Source organism: Cervus canadensis, chromosome 20, assembly GCF_019320065.1.
Source record: "Cervus canadensis isolate Bull #8, Minnesota chromosome 20, ASM1932006v1, whole genome shotgun sequence".
NCBI lineage: Eukaryota > Metazoa > Chordata > Mammalia > Artiodactyla > Cervidae > Cervus > Cervus canadensis.
In genome coordinates, this window is record NC_057405.1 from 45,424,961 (window position 1) to 45,448,987 (window position 24,027).

General features: G+C 38.2%; 1 protein-coding gene and 1 long non-coding RNA gene across 11 annotated transcripts in view; one reads left to right on the plus strand and one right to left on the minus strand.

The window, feature by feature from the left end:
• Positions 1-24,027, plus strand: part of ROS1 (ROS proto-oncogene 1, receptor tyrosine kinase) — a 110,915-nt gene that overhangs the window by 47,517 nt on the left and 39,371 nt on the right. For 4 of the 8 annotated variants that reach the window (XM_043439619.1, XM_043439626.1, XM_043439625.1 and 1 more), the window contains 13 exons: positions 4,549-4,766; positions 5,093-5,253; positions 5,627-5,771; positions 8,485-8,747; positions 11,263-11,326; positions 12,085-12,287; positions 14,070-14,275; positions 15,356-15,639; positions 18,603-18,782; positions 20,576-20,778; positions 22,287-22,431; positions 23,294-23,526; positions 23,614-23,790. In XM_043439619.1, coding sequence (XP_043295554.1) covers positions 4,549-4,766; positions 5,093-5,253; positions 5,627-5,771; positions 8,485-8,747; positions 11,263-11,326; positions 12,085-12,287; positions 14,070-14,275; positions 15,356-15,639; positions 18,603-18,782; positions 20,576-20,778; positions 22,287-22,431; positions 23,294-23,526; positions 23,614-23,790 — 2,482 coding nt within the window. The remainder of the gene's footprint in view (positions 1-4,548; positions 4,767-5,092; positions 5,254-5,626; positions 5,772-8,484; positions 8,748-11,262; positions 11,327-12,084; positions 12,288-14,069; positions 14,276-15,355; positions 15,640-18,602; positions 18,783-20,575; positions 20,779-22,286; positions 22,432-23,293; positions 23,527-23,613; positions 23,791-24,027) is intronic. The other 4 variants (XM_043439624.1, XM_043439621.1, XM_043439620.1 and 1 more) reach the window with 4 other exon arrangements.
• LOC122422869 overlaps positions 1-24,027 on the minus strand; it is an 88,133-nt gene that overhangs the window by 10,741 nt on the left and 53,365 nt on the right. For all 3 annotated transcript variants that reach the window (XR_006263989.1, XR_006263991.1, XR_006263990.1), the window contains one exon: positions 3,259-3,553. This is a non-coding gene — a long non-coding RNA (uncharacterized LOC122422869). The remainder of the gene's footprint in view (positions 1-3,258; positions 3,554-24,027) is intronic.

The window sequence follows — 24,027 nt, forward strand, 5'->3', positions numbered from 1 at the left end:
TGGATGTAAGTCTACCATCTTGGTGTTTGACTTCCATTTGTCTCATCAGCCATTTATTCCTCTATTCTACTTCTATGCCTTTTTGACAGTGAATAAAATACTATTTTAGTATCCCATTTTATCTCCCCTCATGACATTTAAATTATGTGTATTTATAATTTTCTTTAGATTGCTTTAGAGAGTAAACTAAGCACTTTTAACAGTAAACATCTTCAAGTTACCATCGTCATATTCAAAATGTTCTTATTTCATAAATGATTTTAAAACTTTATGATGATATATTTCCAGTTACTGCCCTCCACTCTTTGTCCTCTCATTGTCATATATTTTATTTTACCTATACTATAAAATCCATGTTTATTACTATTTTTAGTTTAAACAGCCAATAGTTTTTAACTTCAAGGAAACAGTTACATATCTCAAATTAAAATAAGGACAAAAAGTCACTAGAGAACAGCAGTCAGAGGGAGAATTTAGAGGTCATATTATTTCACAGATGAGGACAGTGAAACATTATACACATTGAGATGTATATAAGTTTGCTGACTGTCACACACTAAATTGGAGAGATAGTCAGGAAACCATTAAAGTAAAGCAAAAGGTCCTGCTCTAGGGCAGAGATTTCTAATGTTGGGTTCTTGGACCCCCTAGGGAGTTCATGGCCGGCTTCAGGATGTGTGTGAGTGCTTGGAAGCTGAGCATCCATCATTTCATCAAATTTTCAAAAGAGTCTAATCTTACAAAGGCCAAAAATTCCTGTTCTATGAATACAATTTCAAGATTACTTTTAGATTAAAAAATACTTTTGTTTGGTTTATGGAAAAATTCTTAGTCATAGAGAATATGAAAAAGGAATATGCATACATATATAAACATATAATGGAGTATATATGTATGTATATATAAAGGTGTATGTGCATGCATCCTCAGTCACTCAGTTGTGTACAATTCTTTGTGACCCCATGGACTATAGCCCACCAGGCTCCTCTGTCCTGGAATATTCCAGGCAAGAATACTGGAGTGGGTAGCCATTCCCTTCTCCAGGGGATGTTCCCAAGCCAGGAATTGAACCCAAGTCTCCTGCATTGCAGGCAGATTTTTGCCGTCTGAGCCACCAGGGAAGCCTATATATATATATATATATATATATGTATATATATATAATACATATAGACCTATAATGCATACCTATAATTCATACAATCATATACACAGCAATGTGATTAATCATTTATTTTATATCAGCTATAACATATAGCTCTAGCTAGTTTCCCAATTGTGAACCATAGAAAACTGGCTGTTCCTTTTTCTAGAAGTGTGAAGTACTGGCAATCTGATTGTCAAAAGAATCTGTCTGTGTGATACAGACAGTGCTCAAAGTGACAGTGTGCTGAAGGATCATGATTCTATGTACGTGTCTGCCTATTTCAGAGGACAGTCTAACTGGAATTGTTTGAGAGTCCTGCTCTCAAGTGTCCAGAAAATCAATACTGTTGGATTCAGCAAATAAGAGAAGGAAGTTTCTTCTTTAAAAATGCATTTCTTTATTTAAAGGTTAATTTTCCTTGTATGCATGCCCAATGGAGTGCGGCAGATCTTGACAGGGTTATACAAATGACAGGCATTTTGCCCTCCAAGTAAGTTTGCCTTTTTATCATACCAGAGAAAAGAGTGGTAGATAAAGATAGGAACTCCAGAACCATTTTATAAGCAGAAAATTTTCCCTAATATATAAACCAAAATTCCTTCTACGGCATTTCAAGCTCCTTACCTCTAGTCTAAATCATCACTGCCCAATGCAAATAATGTGAGCTACATACATAATTGTAAATTTCCTCGTTGCTTCATTTTAAAAAGTAAAAACATAGGTAAATTATTAATGAGCTATTTGCACTCTTTTTTCATATTAATTCTAATTAATAGCCTGGGTGTATTTTACAGGCATAGCACATCTCAATTTGCACACTAAATTTTCATAGGAAATATTTGATCTGCAGTTAGATTTTATAAAATTTACAGTTGAAAAGTTGACTTATGTACCCAAGTTTTTCTAAAATACTTGAAAAGTTTTCTAGTAAATCATATATATGATTTATAATGTATAAATAAAATATTAGCTTAAAATTCTAACCTAAATGAACTAAGATTAAATAACATAAAGATTCGGTTTCTTAATTTTAGTAGCTAAGGGCTCAACAGTCACCTGTAGCCTACCTTATTGGACAGCGTAGTTCTAGCATACAGTAGAGATGAGACTGGGTTTCCCTAGTGTCTCAGTGGTAAAGAATCCACCTACCAGTGCAGGAGAAGCAAGATCGATCTCTGGGCCAGAAAGATTGCCTCTAGAAGGAAATGGCAACCCACTCCAGTATTCTTGCCTGGAGAAATCCCATGGACAGAGAAGCCTGGTAGGCTGCAGTCCATGGAGTTGCAAAGAGTCTGACACAGTGACTAAACAACAATAGAGATGAGATTAGCTGTTTGCTGTCTTTCAGCATACTCTGAACTTGACAAGAACTGTAAGTGGCTTTTCAAACTGTCCTTCCCTCTGGTATGTACAGCCATTCCCTTTGGTTTATTAAATAATGAATCTATTATAACACCGTATCTGTCTTGGAGGTTGAAAAGGGTGCATTTGTCGTAAAAGTTCAGGCATATTTAGTCATGTCAGAACTGAGTATATTGCTCTAAAGTTACCCACACCCTGCTGTTCTCTCTGAATAAAATGGTCCCCGAACCTGGTTCTCTTGGTTACTTTGTGTTCAGACTGCAAGGCTCAGCTTAAACATGGTTTTCTCTGAGAGAAGCTTTCTCTGACCAGATCCTATTAGGTCTCCTTGTTAAGGAGCCCACTCTACCTTTCTATTGACAGTGTCATTCAATAATGTAGTCATTTGCTTCCTACCTGCCTACTTTACTAGGCTGTATATTCTAGGAGGGCAGGGATTGTGTTTGTCTTATTTACCACTGTATTCCTAGTGGCCACCACAGAACTAGGCACCAACATTCACTTAATAAATGAGTAAACCTCTAGTAGAGTAACCTCAGCTGACCTCTATAGGTATCACATGCTTCATGGAAGGATTTACCTTTTAGTGATTTTTTGTTGTTGTTGAGCTGTGATTTAAATCCAGCTATACCGGTTGCTGGGGACTGAAGGGTTTGAGGTACTGACTTGCTGCAAGTGAGGAAGTTGTGCTGAAATTGTGATGAACACCGGATGTCAAGAATTTTTGGATTGGCCCAGGAGATACTTACAGAAGAGATGTCTTCAGCTGGGAAAGAGGGGCAGTTCCAGCCAATGACAATTAAGGGATTTCCAGTCTCAGTCTGCAGGGAAGTCTCTGTCCTGGAGACTGTTTTGGGAATGCTGAACAAACCACCTGTGAACAAGGCTAACAGGAATATATCTGTGGGATCTAGGCTGCAGCATCCCTGGGCATGGTCCAGAAGGGCCGGCCGTCTCAGGTCAAGTGCATCCTGCTTGGTGAGCTTCTTTCCATATGGAATTTGGTTTTATATATCTCACGAAGAGATATACTGGAAAGGTCTCCTGAGAAGTGGAAACAAGAAAGTGTAAAATTAGAAAAGGTGAAAATCCAAAAGGCAAGCCAGGGGCTATCTTCACATCTTAGTAGGTATGAATAAAGAATCTTTTACAAGAAAAAGGACTATGGGAATAGTACAAATGAATGCTGTTTTTCTTTATAAGGCTCACAACTCCCAGGTCCTCTGAGGTAATTTCGGTTTTCTCAAGGAGGTATTAATGAAACTCTCAAAACAAAACTTTTATTTATTTTGATTTTAAGTGCCATATTTTTCTAAAAAGGGGAATGTCAACACTTTAAAAGATATAGAAAGATCATTTTTTTAAAGTGAAATGACTACTCCAAAAGGCTGAGAATCATTGAGATAGTTATTATTAAGTACTAGAAAATCCAAGTAATTTTAGAAACAACCAAGCAGATTTTTAAAGTAAAAATCATGATAAAATTCCTCGTCGTTGAGAAAAAACTTTAAAAGCAATTTTAAATGACATTCTGTTTACTTGAATTTCCTGGTCTGAAACAGCATTTGGACTAAACTGTGGAAATTGGTAAGTATCAACGAAGCAACCGACTGTTGGGAATAGTATAAAGCGAAGGATCAAACAGCTTAGAATAAAGATTGGTGAGTAAATAGTACAACTAACCAAGAAGAAGAGGAAGGCAGTGAGGAGAAACCAATCAGTGGGTTGTGCCTACAATGTGAGTTTATTATGAAAAATCACGAGGATTTATTAACATCTGTGTAACACTTGCTATTGCAATATCACGTTCGTAAGAAAAGCCCTGGAAAATCTACTTGAGGAATACTTCCTGAAAAAAATGCAAAAAGTCAACTTTACAGAGACTTAAGAATAAAGAGAATTATTGTCGCAAAGTTTGTTCTCTTTGTTTTCAAACACACACACAAAACAAACACACATTCTCACCTCTTGAATTCTCTACTTGAACACACCAACCCTTACCCGACTCCACGCACACGCTAATTGGCGTCCTGTATCAGCAGTGCCGGGGACACCACCATCACCGAATTCGCAGCCTGGAGCACCTCTGACATTTCTCAGAATGCACTGATGTTCTACAGTGGTCGGCTTTTCTGGATCAACGGCTTCCGGATTATCACAGCTCAGGAAATCGGTCAGAGGACCAGCGTCTCCGTTTTGGAACCAGCCAAATTTAATCAGTTCACGATTGTTCAGACATCCCTCAAGCCTCTGCCAGGTAGGATATTATATTCCTGCTTACCCTCTCTTCTCCATACTTTCTGTTAAATAAATTTTAAGGTTGGGTTTTTTTTTTTTCCTTTAAAATTATGTTTTAAGAGGGAAAAAAGGCTTTAGTAGTTTCTGTGCTTGCAATCCTTTTAACTCTTAACTCAAATTTACAGCCTGAAACAGGCAGAAAAAGATGATTTTCAGGATATATTAAAGGAAAGAAAAATTTTATTTTGGTTCTAATTATCAGTGGTTTCTATTAATATTCCATGTGTCCATGATAATTGATAATCCCCATTTTTTTCTGTCTCTATTCTTTCTTTCCTCCCATAGGGAACTTCTCCTTTACCCCTAAGGTTATCCCAGATGCCATTCCAGAGTCTTCGTTTATGATTGAAGGAAGTGCTTCGAGATTTCACATCCTCTGGAATGCTCCCCCAGCAGTGGATTGGGGCATCATTTTCTACAGTGTGGAATTTAGTGCTCATTCTAAGGTATGGCATTGGTTCTAGTAACTTCTAGTTTTTGAGAGGACTGTGCCATCTGCATCAGGCCTGCCTGTACTGATTTGCACTTAATCTTTACTTAACCGAATCCATCTCCCTCACTGTTCCTGTAGCATTTGGTTATAAAGATTATTCCTGAGAATTCTGTTTTACAGCTAGTCTCTGATTGCTTTATGGTTAGTGTTAACCATTCGTGTGTTACATACACTAGTGTTGTGAAACAACATGGAACTTAGCAACATTAGCATTTCCAAAATCTCAAGGCTAACTTTCATGTGGACTAAAGTTTAAAGATTGTAATTTGGAAAAAAATGTTATGATTCTCTCCCTAAGAAAATAATGTTTTGTGCTTATATTTTAGTTCCTGGCTAGTGAACAACAGTCTAAACCTGTATTTATTGTGGAAGGGCTGGAGCCCTATGCCTTATTTAATCTTTCTGTCACTCCTTATACTTACTGGGGAAAGGGTCCCAAAACATCTCTATCACTCCGAACACCCGAATCAGGTACAAGAGTTAAAATCTCTTTTTTAAAAAGGCAAAATCTTGCTTTCCATGATCTAGAATGGATCATTAATCATTTCTGACAATCATTTTTAGTTTTGTGTAGATGTATTTAGATTCAATACTCTTTCAGTGACTTTTTGGGTATTAGAATAGCAAAATAAATCTGCATAATTAACTTCAAAATAATATTTCAGATTTCTTAAAGACTGTTTCACTTGACTGTGATGATATATGTATCAAATGCAGAAATATGTTTCAGGTTATTTGTGAAATGCTTCCTAAGGACAAAGGGGATTTAAGAACATAAAAATTTCCTGGAAGGCAGGTTTACCCTGGTGTTCTTATAGATGGTAACTCAGAATCTTCTGTAGGTGAATAACTGATGTCTAAACTTTTTAAAAGTGTTTTTCTTTGGAATATATTTTTAAAGAGGAAATTAGCCACATCTTTACATGTGAATATCACTTTAAAAGTGTACAGAGTACATTTATATGTATCATTTCTTTATTAAACATTTATTACATCCCTATCATGTGTCAGAAACATCATTGTATCATTTTATTTGATCCTTACACAGCTCTGCAGTAGGTAGAACAGGTGTTATTATCTCCGTTATGCTAAGAGATAACAATCATTTAGCAGGTTATTACGTTATGTTAAGCCTAGGAGTTGCCACATGTAAGATAGTTAAGTGGCGGGGCTGGGGCTTACTCTGGACTTTTCACTCTGGTTTCTTCAAATCTCCATTCAGTCAGTTTTGTAAACATTGGCAAATGATCATATCACGTTAATTTAATTTATATAAACTTCCCAGCATGGGACCTGGCAGGTAGTAAGAGCACAATAAACATAGAAATCCATTTGCCATTGCATTTTTTTTAAAACTGTTAAGATTTTATCAGCAGTATTTATTCATGAGTCTCTTAACAGGAACATAGTGGAACCTGGGCAGGTTCCGGAGCAGTTAGCATTTGGATTCAGGTGTGCACTCTTTGAGATTGCCTTGGGGATGTTCGCTTTGGTAGAATTCTTCTGTGGAATGGACTTGACTGCATTCACCATGGGATGCACTGGGAACAAGGGATCATCAGTACTCGGCAATAAGGAAGAATGATACGATTTGGCACTTGCCTCTGGGAAATTTATAATATAGTTGGAAATTATTCAAATTGACAAATATTTACTAAGCACTTACTGTGTGCCAGTCCTCTGCTAGATTTGGGGGGATTTAATAAGGATTAAGAAAGGGTGCTTTCTCTCTTTCTCTGATTAAACTCATAAAACAGTTATGAGTTCTGGGGATCAATGTATATCATGGTAACTGTAGTCAACAATACTGTATTATATATCTGAAAGTTGCTAAGAGAGTAGATAGTAAATGTTATCACGACATCAAACAATTATAACTATGTAAGTTGATGTGTTAATTGACCTTAATCATGTTGCAATATATATGTGTGTATCACACCATCACACTGTACACCTTAAACCTAAACAACGTTGTATGTCTATTGAAAGTATTAGTCACTCAGTTGTATACAACTCTTTGCAACCCCGTGGACTGTAGCCTGCCAGGCTCTTCTGTCCATGCAGTTCTCCAGGCAAGAATACTGCAGAGGGTTGCCATTCCCTTCTCCAGGGAATATTCCTGACTCAGGATCTCTGTATCTGGGTCTCCTGCATTGCAGGCGATTCTTTACCGTCTGAGCCACTAGGGAAGCCCATATATCAATTATATCTTAATAAAGCTTGGGGGAAAATTTTTAAAAAATGCAGAGAGATAAACACAGATATTGCTAATAATAATAGAAATGAGACAGTGACAGTTGACTAGCAATAGCGTAGAGTGAATAAACAAGCCATGAAATCTTCACCTCTATCAAGTGAAGCATTCTCAGGAGAGGGCCATGCTTGTGGACTGGTGTGACCAGGGAAGGCCTTCCTTCGGGTAGTGGAAACTTTAGCTGGGCTTTAAGGGATGAAGCAAGAAGAGGTTTATCCCATGTAGGTACAATGTAAAAAGGCCTGGGGATTGGATAATGATGTGAGTGTTGAACATTAAGGAGCAATGGGATTGGAATGAGAGACTGGGAGAAGACCTTGTGGGGGAATCCTGAGAAAGAAGAGGAATGTCTTGGATGGCACAACTTGGAAAACAGGCCGAAGAATTCCTCTTGACTGACGTACACACAGAGAGAGAAATTAATTAAAGGACTGTGAGAGGCTGAATTGCTTGGTTTGGCTCTAGAATAGATGGCAACAGTCAAGCCATACTCTCAGAGAGGGTTCAAGATGAGATGACCTGGACCCTGGATATGCTTTATTTTACACCCTGAACTGACTAAAATCTAGATAGAGATAGTGTCTTCCTTCCATTGGTGACTGCCATTTCCATCTCCAGAATGGGAGTAAATACTGTATTTTATAAGGAGAACTAGCCAGCTTCCATGTATACGGACACAGACTAGAAAGATGAGCCTCAGTGGTAGGAAGCAGGATTTGGGTTGGAGAAAAGGAAGATTAGCAGAAATATCAGGATAGGTTCCTGAAGAAATATATGGCGTATTCTCTCCAGAAGATCTTTAAGGACAAGATAGATACACCTTAACTGTCTGGAATGAGAAATATTTATTACTATGTTGCTCTGTACCCTCATCGTGAGTGATAGAAGTTGACCTTATATTCTTTCCTGCCCTGTGTCTCTGCTTTTCAGTTCCATCAGCACCAGAGAATCCCAGAATATTTATATTACCAAGTGAAAAACACCGTAACAAGAATGAAGTTGTGGTGGAATTTAGGTGGAATAAGCCTCAGCATGAAAACGGTGTGTTAACAAGATTCGAAATTTTCTACCAAATATCCAACCAAAACGACACAAACAAAACATTTGAAGACTGGATTGCTGTCAATGTCACTCCCTCAGTGATGTCTTTTCAGCTGGAGGGCATGAATCCCGGGTACAGCGTTGCCTTCCAGGTACGGGAGTGAAAATGGGGATACGGGGGTCTCAGTGTAAACAGAGAGTGGATTAAAGGACTAGGTTAAGAAGTCTGCTCTGTTAATCATTTGATGTATGCTGTAATCACAGAGGTCGAGTGGGCAGCAAATATGTAGCAGGGAGAGGGGACAGCTAGGATTAAGGACATCTTGACACTTTATTGCTTCCAGATTCAGAACAAATCATTATTTTTGGCTCCATCACTAAAGGCCATGTATCACGGTAGGTGCTTTTATATTGATTATCTCATTTGATCTTCACATTGTCTGTGAAGAAAAAGCCATGTCCCTGGGTGCATCAGGGAGGTACCAAAGCTATGTGGTTGGGAAGTAGTGTGCTGTTTGGTCTGGCTTCTAGAATCCTTTCCATCATATCGCATCAGTTGCTGGGAGGCATCCAACAAGTGGGGATGCCCTTACTTCCAGTTACGGAAGGAAATAGACGCTGAGGGTCTGGGTAGTTGACATCTCACATTTTTCGCCTGGCTGCTGAGAGAGAAGAAATTGAAAGACAGTATGAATCTAAAGGAAAAAGCTACTGCCACCTGTTTTGGCATTTTTAATTTAATATGACAAAGCTTTCCCCTTATGGCAGATGGCTTGATGATTTCTACATCCTCATTATATATCAGGTTAGTGACGAGGTTGTGCATATCTAGAGTTATTTTCCATCCTTTTTGGGAAATGTAAGGTTTTGGGGAGAGTTTTAGAGATTTGTGGTTTCCAGAAGATCTGTTTTATTTTTGCAAAATTGTAATTCAATGATTATTTTTATAATATATTAAGTTCAGTTCAGTTTGGTCGCTCAGTCGTGTCTGACTCTTTGCAACCCCAAGAATCACAGCACGCCAGGCCTCCCTATCCATCACCAACTCCCAGAGTTTACTCAAACTCATGTCCATCGAGTCGGTGATGCCATCCAGCCATCTCATCCTCTGTCGTCCCCTTCTCCTCCTGCCCCCGGTCCCTCCCAGCATCAGGGTCTTTTCCAGTGAGTCAGCTCTTCGCATGAGGTGGCCAAAGTATTGTTAACATGTCGTCCCCTTCTCCTCCTGCCCCCGATCCCTCCCAGCATCAGGGTCTTTTCCAATGAGTCAACTCTTCGCATGAGGTGGCCAAAGTATTGTTAACATATACTAATAAAAATTATACATAAAAGTGAAAGATAATACACATTCCTATTTGTTAAGAATTATGTGTGTTCCAGTTAAACAAATACTCTGGTTTAGTGTGTTTGCCTCTATGGTTTGTTGATGTTGTTTAGTCTCACAGTTGTGTCTGACTCTTGCAACCCTGTTGCAACCCAGAAGACTGTAGCCCACTAGTCTTCTCTGTCCATGGGATATCCCAGGCAAGAATATTTGAGTAGGTTGCCAATTTCTCCTCCAGGGGCTCTTCCCATGTCTCCTGCAGTGGCAGGCATATTCTTTACCGCTGAGCCTGTATGGTTATAGTGGTTCAAATCTCAGGCAGGACAGAACTTTGCAAAGTGACATACATACATAGGCATGAGTTTTACTTGAATAGTCCAGTGCAGAAGTAAAGACTGCTTGATATATATAAAATATACATATATATATATATGTACCATGTTACACACACACATACACACACACACACCATAGACAGATAGTAATAAATAGAATACAGTAGAATAGATTTAATAGAAGTATAATAAAAATGAACCAATGTTTTGTTGATTGAGCGAACACTTGAGGATCTATCTTTCAAGGTCGTCATTATGGACGACAATTTTCTTGTAGGCTATAGTACACAGGCAAGGTTTTGAAGTGGAAATAATTATTATATAATAAAAGACATTTAATAAAAATTGTTAAAAAATGTTGCTGTTGGAATGCAACGTGGCACAGTGGGAAGAAAAGCACACAGACCTCAGAAGACTTAGTTCTTATGCCAGTTCCTACATGTGTCATTGTGGCTGGGTTACCTACCCTAATGATGATCTTTGTCCAGTTTCTACTCTCAGTAGTTGTGAGGATCAAAAGAAATAATATATGTAAAAGTGGTTTGAAACACACAATTCATTTTCAAATATAAGGGTTAATTACTATTTTCTTTTTATAAATCTCCTTTTTAAAAAGTACAGTAAATTTAGTTATTTGAAACTTCATGTTGATTTCACGATAAGTAGTTTACCATAATCTGTATAGTTTTGTTTCTGTTAAATATTCCATGTAAGTTAATTTTGGAACTAGCTAAAGACCTTTTTTAAGAACTTTAGACCTTTTTCAATAGGGATTTGTGCCATTACTTTGTACTTTTCTGGACAATAAAAACCTTACCAACAGTAGTTTAGGACAATATTTTCCCTCATAATTTATTGCTATATACTTAGATGTGACTAACTAAACTATTCATAATGTATCTCATAACTCTGAAATGAACCATTCAATAATTTATCAGTCTTAGAACTTAATTATTGTCACTCAGGACACTTCTGAAGGCATTTCTTTATATCCTTTTCTTTCTTCAGGTTCGAGTCTTCACATCCAAAGGACCTGGACCATTTTCTGACATAGTAAAGTCCAAAACATCAGGTATTTATCATCTGAAACCTGTGCAAGTATTAATAAGAATTAGTGATTTAATTATAATTAAATTTAATTATATATCTATATAATATTAATATATTAATTTTATAGACTATAAATTTGATATAATTATCAAATATTAGTAACAATTAGTGATTTCATTATCAGGAGCTTCCCTGATAGCTCAGTTGGTAAAGAATCCACATGCAATGCAGGAGACCCTGGTTCAATACCTAGGTCGGGAAGATCCCCTGGAGAAGGGACAGGCTACCCACTCTAGTGTTCTTGGGCTTCCCTTGTGGTTCAACTGGTAAAAATCTGCCTGCAATGTGGAAGACCTGGGTTCGATCCCTGGGTTGGGAAGATCCCCTGGAGAAGGGAAAGGCTACCCACTCCAGTATTCTGGCCTGGAGAATTCCATGGACAGTCCATGGGGTCGCAAAGAGTTGGGCACGGCTGAGCGACTTTAACTTCACTCTCTCTCTAGTGATTTAAAAACATTTTGACCGTTAGTATTCTCAGGGATACCCAAATACTATCTCTGAGCTGAAACTAAAGTCAAATAAAGTAATCAGCTTTTATCATCACCAAACCTGCTTATATAAACCTAGGCTTAGAGTGCCTGGGCAGTCTCCATTGAGATGGGTGTAGGTGTAGTTCATGAGCCCAGAGACTCATTGATTTCAAAATGGTCTGATATTGAATCAAGGGATTTTGCTAAAGTTCTTTTTCTCATACATATTATCTACTTGTTTTGTTTTTAGAAATTAACCCATTTCCATACCTCATAACTCTTGTTGACAACAAGATAACTTTATTAGATATGGATCGAAGTCAGGTGGCGTGGACATTTCCAGCAGAAGGCGATGTTGGTGCCGTGGGCTACACAGCTGATGATGCAGTGGGGTACTACGCTCAGGGAGATTCCCTCTTCCTCCTCAAAATGGACAGCCGGTCCAGCACTAAGGTATTTTGCTATGTAATTCCTTTGAACGAAAGTGGAGTATTTGCCTATCACACAAGCCCGTGATTAAAATGACTGGCCAGTGGTTGAGACATTAAGATTAGAATGGCTGAAAAAGACAGGTGTTGTATAATTATTTAGTTACAAATGAATTCAGGTTAGATTTGGGGCAAATGTGATTCAGGCTTAATTTAGCAAACAGTGGCTTTAAGGCACTGTGTTACTTGAGATAGAGGTGAAAAAAAAAAAGCCACTGTCTTTGAACAAATCCAGTCTAGTCTGGATGATGAAGCCTGGATGACATAGTCTAAGATGACGAAGACAGTGTTGCTTAGTGGTTAAGAGGGTGAGCTTTGAAATCTGACAAGCTAGAGTTTAATTCTGACTCTGTTACATGCTAGATCTGTGATCGTCAGCAATTTCTTTAACCACTGTGGTTGCATAGTCCCTCATCTTAGAAGATTAATGAGCTAAGCCTTGGCAGGCACTTAGCACAATGCCTGGCATGTGGTAGGCATTCACTGAATTTAGCTAGTGGAGGGGATAGGCAGAAGACTGTAAGTGCTGTGCTGAGGGCAGGATGCAATGGGACCGCAGAGAATGGATACTTAACCCAGGGTGGAATGGTGGTGGCAGGGGTAGAGTGGAAAGACATCTTGCGTACAAAGATGACGAACCAGGTGAAAGTGGGGCATGGCTGAGCGATCAGCAAAGTCTGGGAAACCAGAGAGTCACAGCCTGTCTGGGGAGCTGTAACTAGAAGGAGGTCTTCCCTGGTGGCTCAGCAGTAAAGAATCTGCCTGCAATGCAGGAAACATGGGTTTGATCCCTGGGTTGGGAAGATCCCCTGGAGAAGGAAATGGCAACCCACTCCTGTGTTCTTGCCTGAGAAATCCCACAGACAGAGGAGCCTGCCGGTCTACAGTCCATGGGGTGGCAGAAGAATTGAACATGATTTGGTGACTACACAAGTAGAAGGAATTTGGAATGGAGATGGAGGTGAGGGCACAGTGAAAGGCAGGGGTTAAAGCCAAAGAGGTGGGCAGGGACCTGAATATAATGGGCCTTCTTTACTGTGCTAAGGAGTTGAGTGTCAATTTTAAAGCCAGCATTAAGCCATTCAAGACATTTAGTGGATCATTAACGCAATCAACCAGTGTTTCAGGAAGACCTCTCTGTTACCTGTCTGAATACCCTTAGAGAAGGTTAAGTCGGAGGCAGTGAGGAGGCTATCACAGAAATCCAGACAGGAAATTTTAAGCAGGAAATGAGAGACAGTGAGTGAGAGAAGAGAGGATAAACTCGGGAGATACTACCTATAATTCACTATGGGTAGTAATGGGAGGAAGAAGTCAAGGGTGAATGACAATTGTCAAGATTGTTCCTCAGGTGAGTGTTGGAAATCCATAATAATATAAAATGCAGGACAAAAGGAGAATTGGGGGTGGAGTGATGCATTCTGTTTTCTGGGATCGTTCATTTGGAGATTTTCAGTAGGTAGTTTGATATTTGAATCAGTAACTCAATGAGCCACCTTGCCTGAAGATGTAGATTTGTAGCACTGGTCTATGGATTACAGTTGAAGTCATGGTGATTGAAATTAACCACGTGTGAAAAGAGGTCCAGTGTTACAATGTTACAGTGTTACACAATCCAGAGTTACCAAGGTTTGATGTTACAAAAGAGAAGTGCAGGTAATAAGTAATATGACTGTTTAAAAAAAGTCATCAGATTTGAGGAAAATGACCACTATCTTCTTGATTGTGCTTTCTACCTGTTGTTAAGATTTTCAGAGATGCACTGGTTTTTGATATCACAATTATTACAATTGACTGGATTTCGAGGCATCTCTACTTTGTGCTGAAAGAATCACAAAACAGAATGCAAATATTTGATATGGATCTTGAAAACAAGGTGAAATATCCCAGGAAGCTGAAAGCTTGCAACAGAAATTCAACAATAACTTCTTTTTCTGTGTATCCTTTTTTAAGGTATGTGAAGTGTATCTGTTTCTATTGTGATGAAATAGACATAAACATATTTAATGTGACATCTTTGGTTTAACATCAGAGTCAATGATGGGACACTAAGATGCTTAATGTTCTTGATGTTAACTTATAGTAAGTAATTCTATGTATGAATAATGAGCCCATAACCACCAATATATAAAATTAATCCATACTGAGAACTCCTTTAACCTAAAGTTAGGTTAATTACCAGCAGGAAACTGAAGTGTATTTTTAATCCAGTGAATTTAATAAACACCCCCAGTTGGTAAGGACAGGAAGGGGATTGAGACAGTGGCAGGGAGTGAGCAGGAGATAGGCAGTTTGTTTTGCACAGTAAATGATATTCTGGGCTCATTCATCCTTAATTAATGTCTTCATTAGATGAATTTTAAGACCTCCATTCAGCAACTGAAGGGCAGTTTTTCAGGTTGCTTATGTTTGTGCCATTAGTATGGTTATAATCTATCTTGAAACTAGATTGGTAACTAGTATTAAGAAGTAGAAACAAAATTAAGGAGAGAGGAATGGAGATGGTGTTGATGGAAAGTATGCAAATGTATTTCATATTTAGAGCCTTTAATGAGCCATTTAATACAATACCTAAGATCATTAAGGTTTCCCTGGTGGCTCAGATGGTAAAGAATTCGCCTGAAATTCAGGAGACACGAGTTCGATCCCTGGGTTGGAAAGATCCCCTGGACAAGGGAATTCACTGCAGTATTGTTGCCTGGAGAATTCCATGGATAGAGGAGCCTGATCGGCTACAGTCCATGGAGCCACAAAGAGTCGGACACAAATGAGTGACTAAACACGCTTACAAGGTCATTATAATCCAAGGCTTTTGTTGTAAACACATTTATTGAGAAATTGTTGTACAATGCTACATACTAGACTTCATGTGACCTTTTCCATCAGAAGGTTTTTGAGCACTGAGACATGTTCTCTCTAAAGGTGGCATTTGTTCCCACAGTCATCAGAAAAGATTTCTCTTCATTAGAAAGTGATATGTGTGATGGTAGGTTTAACTGATTAAACTGGAGGATCTTTTTTTTCCCCCAATAGTCGCCTATATTGGACAGAAGTTTTTGATTCTGGATCTCAGATGTTCTACTACAGTATTATCAAAAAGACTGTGCACCGAATTCTGCAACCCCCAGTCATAAACCATCCAAATGGAAGCCAATGTTCTTGCAATGTGACTGAATCTGAGTTGAGTGGAGCAATGACTATTGACACCTCTGACCTAAAGAAACCACAGATATACTTTGTCAAAGGTCAAGAGATCTGGGCAACAGATCTAGAAGCATGTCAGTGTTGGCAAATTATCATCCTGCCTGCTCTTCTTGGTAAGACACATGTGTGTATGTAGATCTTCACTGGCGATTGGAGACCTTCCTGTCCCATTAAAAAGGGGTTACAGTCAACATATACTCAAATGAATATATATGTACATACATGTATATACATACCTACATATAATATACATATATGGTATTTGCTCCAGACCATGCCAAATATTTTTGTAGAATTCAAGCTGTATTCAGGCAAATTGTACATAGGCATTCACATAATTTTCTGGATCTATTAGGGAGCTTTTTTCTTGTCATTTTACAGTTAACAGAAGTATTAATACAACTTATTGAGCTTAATTACATATTTTAGACAGGTTACTAAATGCATCATTGTATTTGATCTTCAAAATACCTCAGTGAAGTAGATATTAATATATGCGTTTTACAGATAAGGAAACTGAGGCCGAGAAAGGTAAGGTCACATGTCTGTAAGGCCACAATTAATACAGGAGCTGGTGTTTTGAAATTGGGCCTAATTACAGCATCCCTGATCTTCCTACCAGTACTTCACTCCCATGCTGATCTCCATCATTGATCTCCACTCCCATTGCCTCCACATTTAGTGTGACTTGGTCAATATTTGACAGGTCTATTTGTTGAAATTCACAAGCTTGTAGAGGAAATATTTTAAAATCATTTGGAAGTCTCCTAATTAGAAGTACCTGTAAAGTCTAAAAAACACCCTAAACATCCCCATATATTCTTAAAGCTCTAGTCCTCACCATCCAGTATAGTAATCACTCATCACATGTGGTGATTTAAGTTTAAATTAATTAAAATTAAATTAAATTCTAATTTAATTCCTCAGCCACACTAGTCACATTTTAAATGCTCAAAACCCATTAAGTGGCTAAGTTTACTGTACTGGGCAGTATAGATATAAAATATTTCCATCATCAAAAGTGCTATTGGGCATTTTGAAACTGCAAATGTGTGTGTGTGGTATAACTGAATGTATGGTTTTGTTGACATGTCACCCAGAGCATTCTAGAAATAATTCCAATGTACTTTCAGTGGGCTTCAGATTAGAGATAATGTTTTGAACTTCTCTTACTAGGAGAATAACTTGCCTCTATTGAATCTGTGACAAAAGACTCACAAATACACTCACAAAGACTCACAAAGACTCTTTGGTCAAACTTTAATTCCTTATTTTTGGTCTGTGCCTCGTGACCTGCTGGATCTTACTTCCTGTATCCAACCAGTGCCTCATGCCGTAGAAGCATGGAGTCCAGAGTCTTAACCACTGGACTGCCAGGGAAGTCCCTAATTAACCTTTAGTTACACTCCTGTGAGGAATGTAACTGAACTAGGCCTCATATTTGACTTTGCATGTCCATCCTTGCTGAGTCCAGTTTTATCAAGAATCTTGCCAGATCAGTTTAGAGAGAATCCCTCCCGCTCAGTATCTGACCAAGTTCTTTATCCCCCTTTCTTGATGTTCTTGGCTCGCCATTAGCAAAAATCCGATTGGACCAGCTTAGCAGGAACCCCCCGCCCCTTGATGTCTCCTCTCCTCGTTGGCTACAGCCCCTGCTGTCCTTGTATTTGAGTTGTCCACGTCTCCCTCCCCCATTGCAATATTCCAACAGCCTTGATTAAAGTCTTCCCGACCATTTAAACAAGTGTCAGAATAACTTTCCTTAACATCTGATACACAAGGATTATCTAATGGGCCCTTATCTTATAGAACTAGTTAGTCTTTCAGGAAGCCACAATTGAAATCCGTAATCCCAAAAGTAGAAAATTAGAATAACTTTAGAGATAATTTAGCTGATGTAATATTGGAAGAAATCTTCTTTACAAAAACAGCCCTGCTTGAGCTCTTGTTTGTGAAACATTTACTACCTTACAAAGAAGTCTGTTTAATTTTTGTACAATTCTAGATATTATATATTTTTCTTATGTTTAAAGTTTTCTCCCATTTCTCTATTCATTGGCTTGAATTCTGATCTTTAAATTTACAAAGTATAAATCAGTCACTTTCCACATGATAGCCACTTAATTGTAGAAACAGCTGCACTTCCTTTAGAGGAAAAAATTTAAGTATCTATAAGTACTCCTTAGGTGATGTGGCTTCTAGATCTTTCTTTGCCCTGTCCACCCTCCTGAGATTTAACTCTAGCTGCTTAATCCTCTTAAATGGTGCCCCATAATAACTCACTGTACTTTGAATATGTTCTGGTCAGTGCAGAGGACCTCTGACTACTCAGGTCTTCTTTTACTGCAGCTGAAAGTGACATCAGGCCTTTGAGCTGCCTGCCATTTGAAGAACCCATGGTCTTCTTTATGTTAATGATTATAAAGCCAGATTTCTTTCCTAATTTACAGACTTACTTTTAACCTTGAGTTTAGGATGTTATATTTGTTATTAAATTAAATGTTATTGAATTTCCATCCATTTCATGATTCTGCTGTGATATTTTTGAATGGTAAGCCAAAGACTGACTGCACTAGTGACATTAGGATTCATATGTATTATCTGCAAATTTGATAAATATGTTTGCTCTGCATTCATTCTAAATCATGGATAAAAATACTGAGTGAGGCACTGAGCCCTGAGCCTCATCTCTTAACTCCCTTCATTCAGTGTTGTTTCATGTGAAATCACACAGCTAAGTTTCGAATCCTGGTTCTGCCCTTGGACAACTTTGTGGCCTTAAGGGGATTATTTCACCCCTCTAAGCCTCAGTTCCCTAATTACAAAATTAGATGAATAATAATAGTATTTGCTTTGATATGGCTTGATATGGCAAGTTGGCTTGATATGGCACTGAAATGAGAAAATATCTATAAAATACTTAGGCTAAAAATTCAAAATAAAATTATTCTTCTGTACTGAAATAATAGATTCAAAATTGATCGGAAAAAAAGATTTCACATATTGCCTAGAGCAGAAAATGTCAGCTATGTATTTTGTTCATTATGTTCTTTCTTTCATTTATGATTTTTATCAGCAGGAAAAATGCTTGTTAGCTTGACTGTGGATGGAGAATTTCTTTATTGGATCTCCAAAACAGAGGACAGCACACAGATTTATCAAGCAAAGAAAAGCAATGGGGCCATCCTCTCCCAGGTGGAAGCCCCAAGGAGTAAGCATATTTTGGTTTACAGTTCAGTTCTACAGCCTTTTCCAGGTAGGAAAGTCACATTTTTTATAAGCTTGTTCTCCCAGTTTAGGATCAGGAAAATCTCATAGTGTCTCCTCCTCCAGGGCGGTCCTTCCAACTCTTCACTGCGCTCTCAGCATTGCTCCAGATGCTCAGGGTTTGGTGCACGCTGCAATTGCTATTTGCCCTGGGTCACAATTTATCTCCATGTGTACTCGTGGCTTGGGCTGTGGCAGGCCACTTTAGACGTGGGAAATCCTTGTCCTGTCAATCTGTCTGTTCTCTCTCTCTTCTCAGTCACATAGCTTCCCTTCTTTTTGTCTTGTGTTTCCCCTGATGGTATTTTAGACTTCCCAGTGGTGTCAAAAAGCTTTGCATTTAATTTCAGATCTTTTTCAAGGTGAAGTGACTTATGCATTATAGCATTATACATGTCAACTATTTAACGTGTGTGCACGTGTACTACTATTTTTATTGTTTCCATTTTGTTTATTTCATGTGTCATCCATGAAGTTTTCTAGTGTTGTGCTCCTAAATCTATTTTCCCCACAAACCTTCTGGATTTTGTTTAATGCAATGACTTTTAGGAATGTATGTATCAAGACTTCCCTGGTAGCTCAGGCGGTAAAGCTTTCCACCTACAGTGCGGGAGATCTGGGTTCAATCCCTGGCTCAGGAACATCTCCTGGAGAAGGGAATGGTAGTCTTGCCCACCCCCATCCCCCACCACCAACCCCTCCTCAAAAAAAAAAGTGGCTCAAAGGAATGTGTGTATCATATTATGGTGGAACTGACTATATTTTTTGCTGAGAGTCATAATAAAAAATGTTTGAAATATAAAAACCAACCAACCAAAAACAAAAGCAGCATCACATAGCCTTATGGCTGATAGTCAAACCTAAAGTGGTTTTCTTAAGTTCTCTCTTCCATTAAAGTCACAAAGTCATTCTAAATTCAGTATAATTCCCTCTTAGAGATGGACAGAAATGAAGAAAAGAAACTCTCTTTGCTTGAATGTATTCAGTTATAAAATATGTAAGTTATACAGTATGAAAAATGGGAGAATTCATGAATAAGCTGAATGTATATTTTGGTAAATAATTCGTTAAGAGATTCAAAAGGCACATGCAATATCTAGTTGAGATTGAGCACACAGGCATATCTGTAGAATGAAAGTCCTAAAGGTGACATCAGTTTTCATCGTAGGAGTTCATTGAAAAATGGGACTGATAGAATGATCTCATTACTTTCTTCGAAATAAAAAAGGGTCCATTTTGCTACTCTCTAGGTGGCACCCCACTCCAGTACTCTTGCCTGGAGAATCCCATGGACGGAGGAGCCTGTGGGCTGCAGTCCATGGGGTCGCTAAGAGTAGGACACGACTGAGCGACTTTACTTTCCCTTTTCACTTTCATGCATTGGAGAAGGAAATGGCAACCCACTCCAGTGTTCTTGCCTGGAGGATCCCGTGGACAGAGGAGTATGGCCAGCTACAAGCCATAGTGTCGCACAGTCAGACACAACTGAGGGGACTAACGCAGCAGCAGGTACATAATTAAGCGTACTTTCGCTCCATCTGCTGGAGATTGTAAGCAATTACCAGTTACTTTGCTCTCTTTTCCCGAGGCATTTAGCATCTTCAAAATACATGAAAAAAGGTGTCTTCCTGTCCAGAATAACATTTCCAACACTCCAATATATCATACCTTATCTGTTAAATAAAAATGAAATGTGACATTATCCTTGATGTTAGATAAATCTGCTGTTTCTCTCTTATCCATATGTGTGTATATATTTAATCATTTTTATTATTATTTTAGATAGAGCATTTCTGTCTCTAGCTTCCGATATTGCAGAGCCAACTATACTTAACACCACTAACACCAGCCTCACAATCAGATTACCACCCACTCGGACAAAACTCACATGGGACGGCATCACCAGTCCCACTCCCACATACCTGGTTTATTACAAAGAAGTAATTGACATGAAGAACAGCTCTGAACTGAGAGATAAAATGCTGGTAAGGCTGAAGCCAGTTGTCTTGTCTTTTCCCAAGATGCCCTATTTTGATATAAAATCCTCAGCCAAAGTATTTTCTGTATAGTGTTCTGAAATATGCTATTACTTTGATTTTTTACAGCTGAATCATCAAACCATTCTGGATTCTAGTCTCTTGCCTGGGAGTAAGTTAAGCTTTAAGGAAGTACATTAACTCTAACTAATGGTAGATTGCCTTATAGTAACTGTTCCCTGAGTGTCCTAAAAGAGCTGGGTTTGTTGCCTCTCTAGTTATTTTATCTAATTATACCCAGAAAGTGATGGAGTTCTGTTTTTGTGGCCATCCCAACAGATTGAGGGGTAACAAGTAAATTGGGCAGAAAGAACATTATTGTGTACCTCTTTTCCATCATATATAGCTAACATACAAATTGTACTTTATATTTTTATTTTCTATAAATGTGCAATTAGGCAGGGACTACCTTTTCATCCATCATTGTATTCCTAGCACCTAGCATACTACTTGGCATTGAATAGGCATTTACTAGGTATTTCTTGAATGAATGAATGGACACAATTCATTCCATCACTGGCACTGATGTTCTAATTCCACGTGATGGAATCATGTGTTTCTCATATTTTTCTTTGTACTTATATTTTGATCAAGTGAAAAGGTGAAATTGACCATCATCTATTGGAGGTAACAAGTGCTGTACACTTTGACAGAAAGTACATCTGATTCTTGTTACTTCATGTGTCTATTTAAAATATATATATTATTTATTTTTGAATTTTGTCTATTTTAATCTTCCTTTACACATTTCTAAAAGAAGTTGTTTCAGAGACAGATGAGATCATTTGGCTGACTAAGATTGGGCTTCTGGCATTGGCATTTCTCTTATTAGAGCTAATCTACCGTTTTGGCTTCACAGTGATTAACATGGATCAAAGGCAGTGAGTGGTTCTCAACCTTGATAGTGCACTGGAGTTTTTAAAGTCTCTGAGCACATGCTTCACCTAAGACTAATGCAATCATATCTCCAGGCGTGGGACCCAGGCATCAGTGTTTTCTTAAAATTCCCCAGATGATTCCAAAGTATAACCAAAATTGAGAACCACTGGTCTAAGGAAAGCCTTTTCAGTTTCTTAAGCTTTATGTCTAAGAATGATTAGGTAACATAGCTTAATCTTTTACTGTCTTCACTTATGTGTCACATCCTCACAATACCTTCCTGCTGAATTTCTAATGCACAGCTAATAAGACAATTTTGTCCTCTGGGAATTTATCATCCTACATAAAATAGTTAAGTAACAAGTGACTGAGGGCTGCCAATCATTTGGCATTCCTGGAAACATTAAACAACTCAGGTCTGGGCAGACTAGGACAATGAAGACCGTCAGTCATGATCCAAGATTTAAAAATAAATTAAAAATTTTGAGTCTTTTCCTTTTTCTCTCTTTGATTAAATAATTTCTCCCCATTTGTACAAAAATAAGAATAAGTTATTGATTTTTTAAAATTAATTACAGGAATTTCAGGGGAGTATCGCCCTTATTGAAGGTTTACAGCCATTTTCAACATATATGATACAGATAGCTGTAAAGAATTATTATTCAGATCCTTTGGAACAAATACCTCTGGGAAAAGAGATATGGGGAAAAACTAAAAGTGGAGGTGAGTTATGGGCATGGTGTGGGTTTCTAGAGTGGGATTTTGCAATTTATGTGATGTGTGAGCCTGTATTCGGTTTTTATCTGGATGTTAAGAAATCTTTCTTATGTGAGTTTTTTAAGCTTAATAGAAAAATGTGTTTGTAGAAGAATATTCTGATGACATCCTTACTCTAACACCAGAAGATGATGGATAATATTCCATCAAAATGAAAAGCAACTATATAGCAAAACATTGTAACAAATTCTGTTACTGGAAACACATTCTTTGGTCTCACCACACAGTGTCACTCTCTTCCTATATATTTCTAGGTCTCTGCACACGTGGTGAGACCCAGAAAAGTCAAACGTTTTCTCTATGTGAATTTTTAAAAAATTATTTATTTTTTAATTGAAGTTTTAATTTAGTTGCTTTACAGAATTTTGTTGTTTTCTGTCAGACTTCAACATGAATCAACCATAGGTCTACGTGAATTTTACTGAGGGCTACTGAGATGTAAAGTCACGTAACCTCACTGCCTTAAAGAAAATGGATTTAGAGTCTGAAAAATGTGTTTTAAGAGGTGGTGATTATTATGAGGAAATGCCATTTCTTTCACATGTCTCCGATGGCTTTCACAAAACCAGAATTGGCCAGATCCTCGAACTGGAGTCAGAGAATGATTTAGTCATTAGTCAAAAATAAGCCAGAGCCTTTCAGGCAGCCTGGTAACTTACCATTATATAAGAGGCTGGCTTTCCCTTGGAACATCTGTCATTCATTCTGCTCACATGATATGCTTATTCCTCAACCAAGACCCTATGACTTCTTTCCATCTTTCAGTGCTCTTGCAACATCCCTTATTGTGCGCTGCTATTTATTTCAGTACCAGAGGCGGTTTGGCTCCTTAACGCAACCGTGCAGTCAGACACCAGCCTCGTTATATCCTGGACGGAATCTCACAGGCCAAATGGACCGAGAGAGTCCGTCCGCTATCAGGTGGCAATCTCTCATCTGGCTCCCATTCCAGAGATTCCACTAAGGCAAAGTGAATATCCAGATGGGAGTCTCTCTCTCCTCGTTACTAGACTGTCTGGTGGAAAACTCTATGTGTTAAAGGTACGGCCAGTGGATTGGGTACTTTAATTACCACGCTCGAGAGCAAGGTTCGAGAAAGGTTAAGCAATCGTTCTTTTTTACTAAAAGGTTCTGGCCTGCCATGCTGAGGAAATGTGGTGTGCAGAGAGTCACCCTGTCACTGTGGAAACATTTGACTCGCCAGAGAAACCTTATGGCTTTCTTCCAGGGAACACTAGTTTGCAGTTACATTGGAATGCTCCTTCAAATGTTCACCTCATCAGATTTTGGTGTGAACTCCAAAAGGTACATCTCAGCATACACTTTTAATGCAAATCTTTGTTTTATGCTATAGAATAAATCAAAAGGCCTTTTCAAAAAATATCTTGAGGGCATTCACTTGTATTAAATGAGTGATATATTTGACAACATTCATTGATTCAGATTTTCCAGATAGATGTGGTAAGCTACCTAGACTGATTTCTGATGGAAAAAATTCCCAGAGAGATTAATTTGCTCTTAAAAGGCTCCACATAAAAGGGT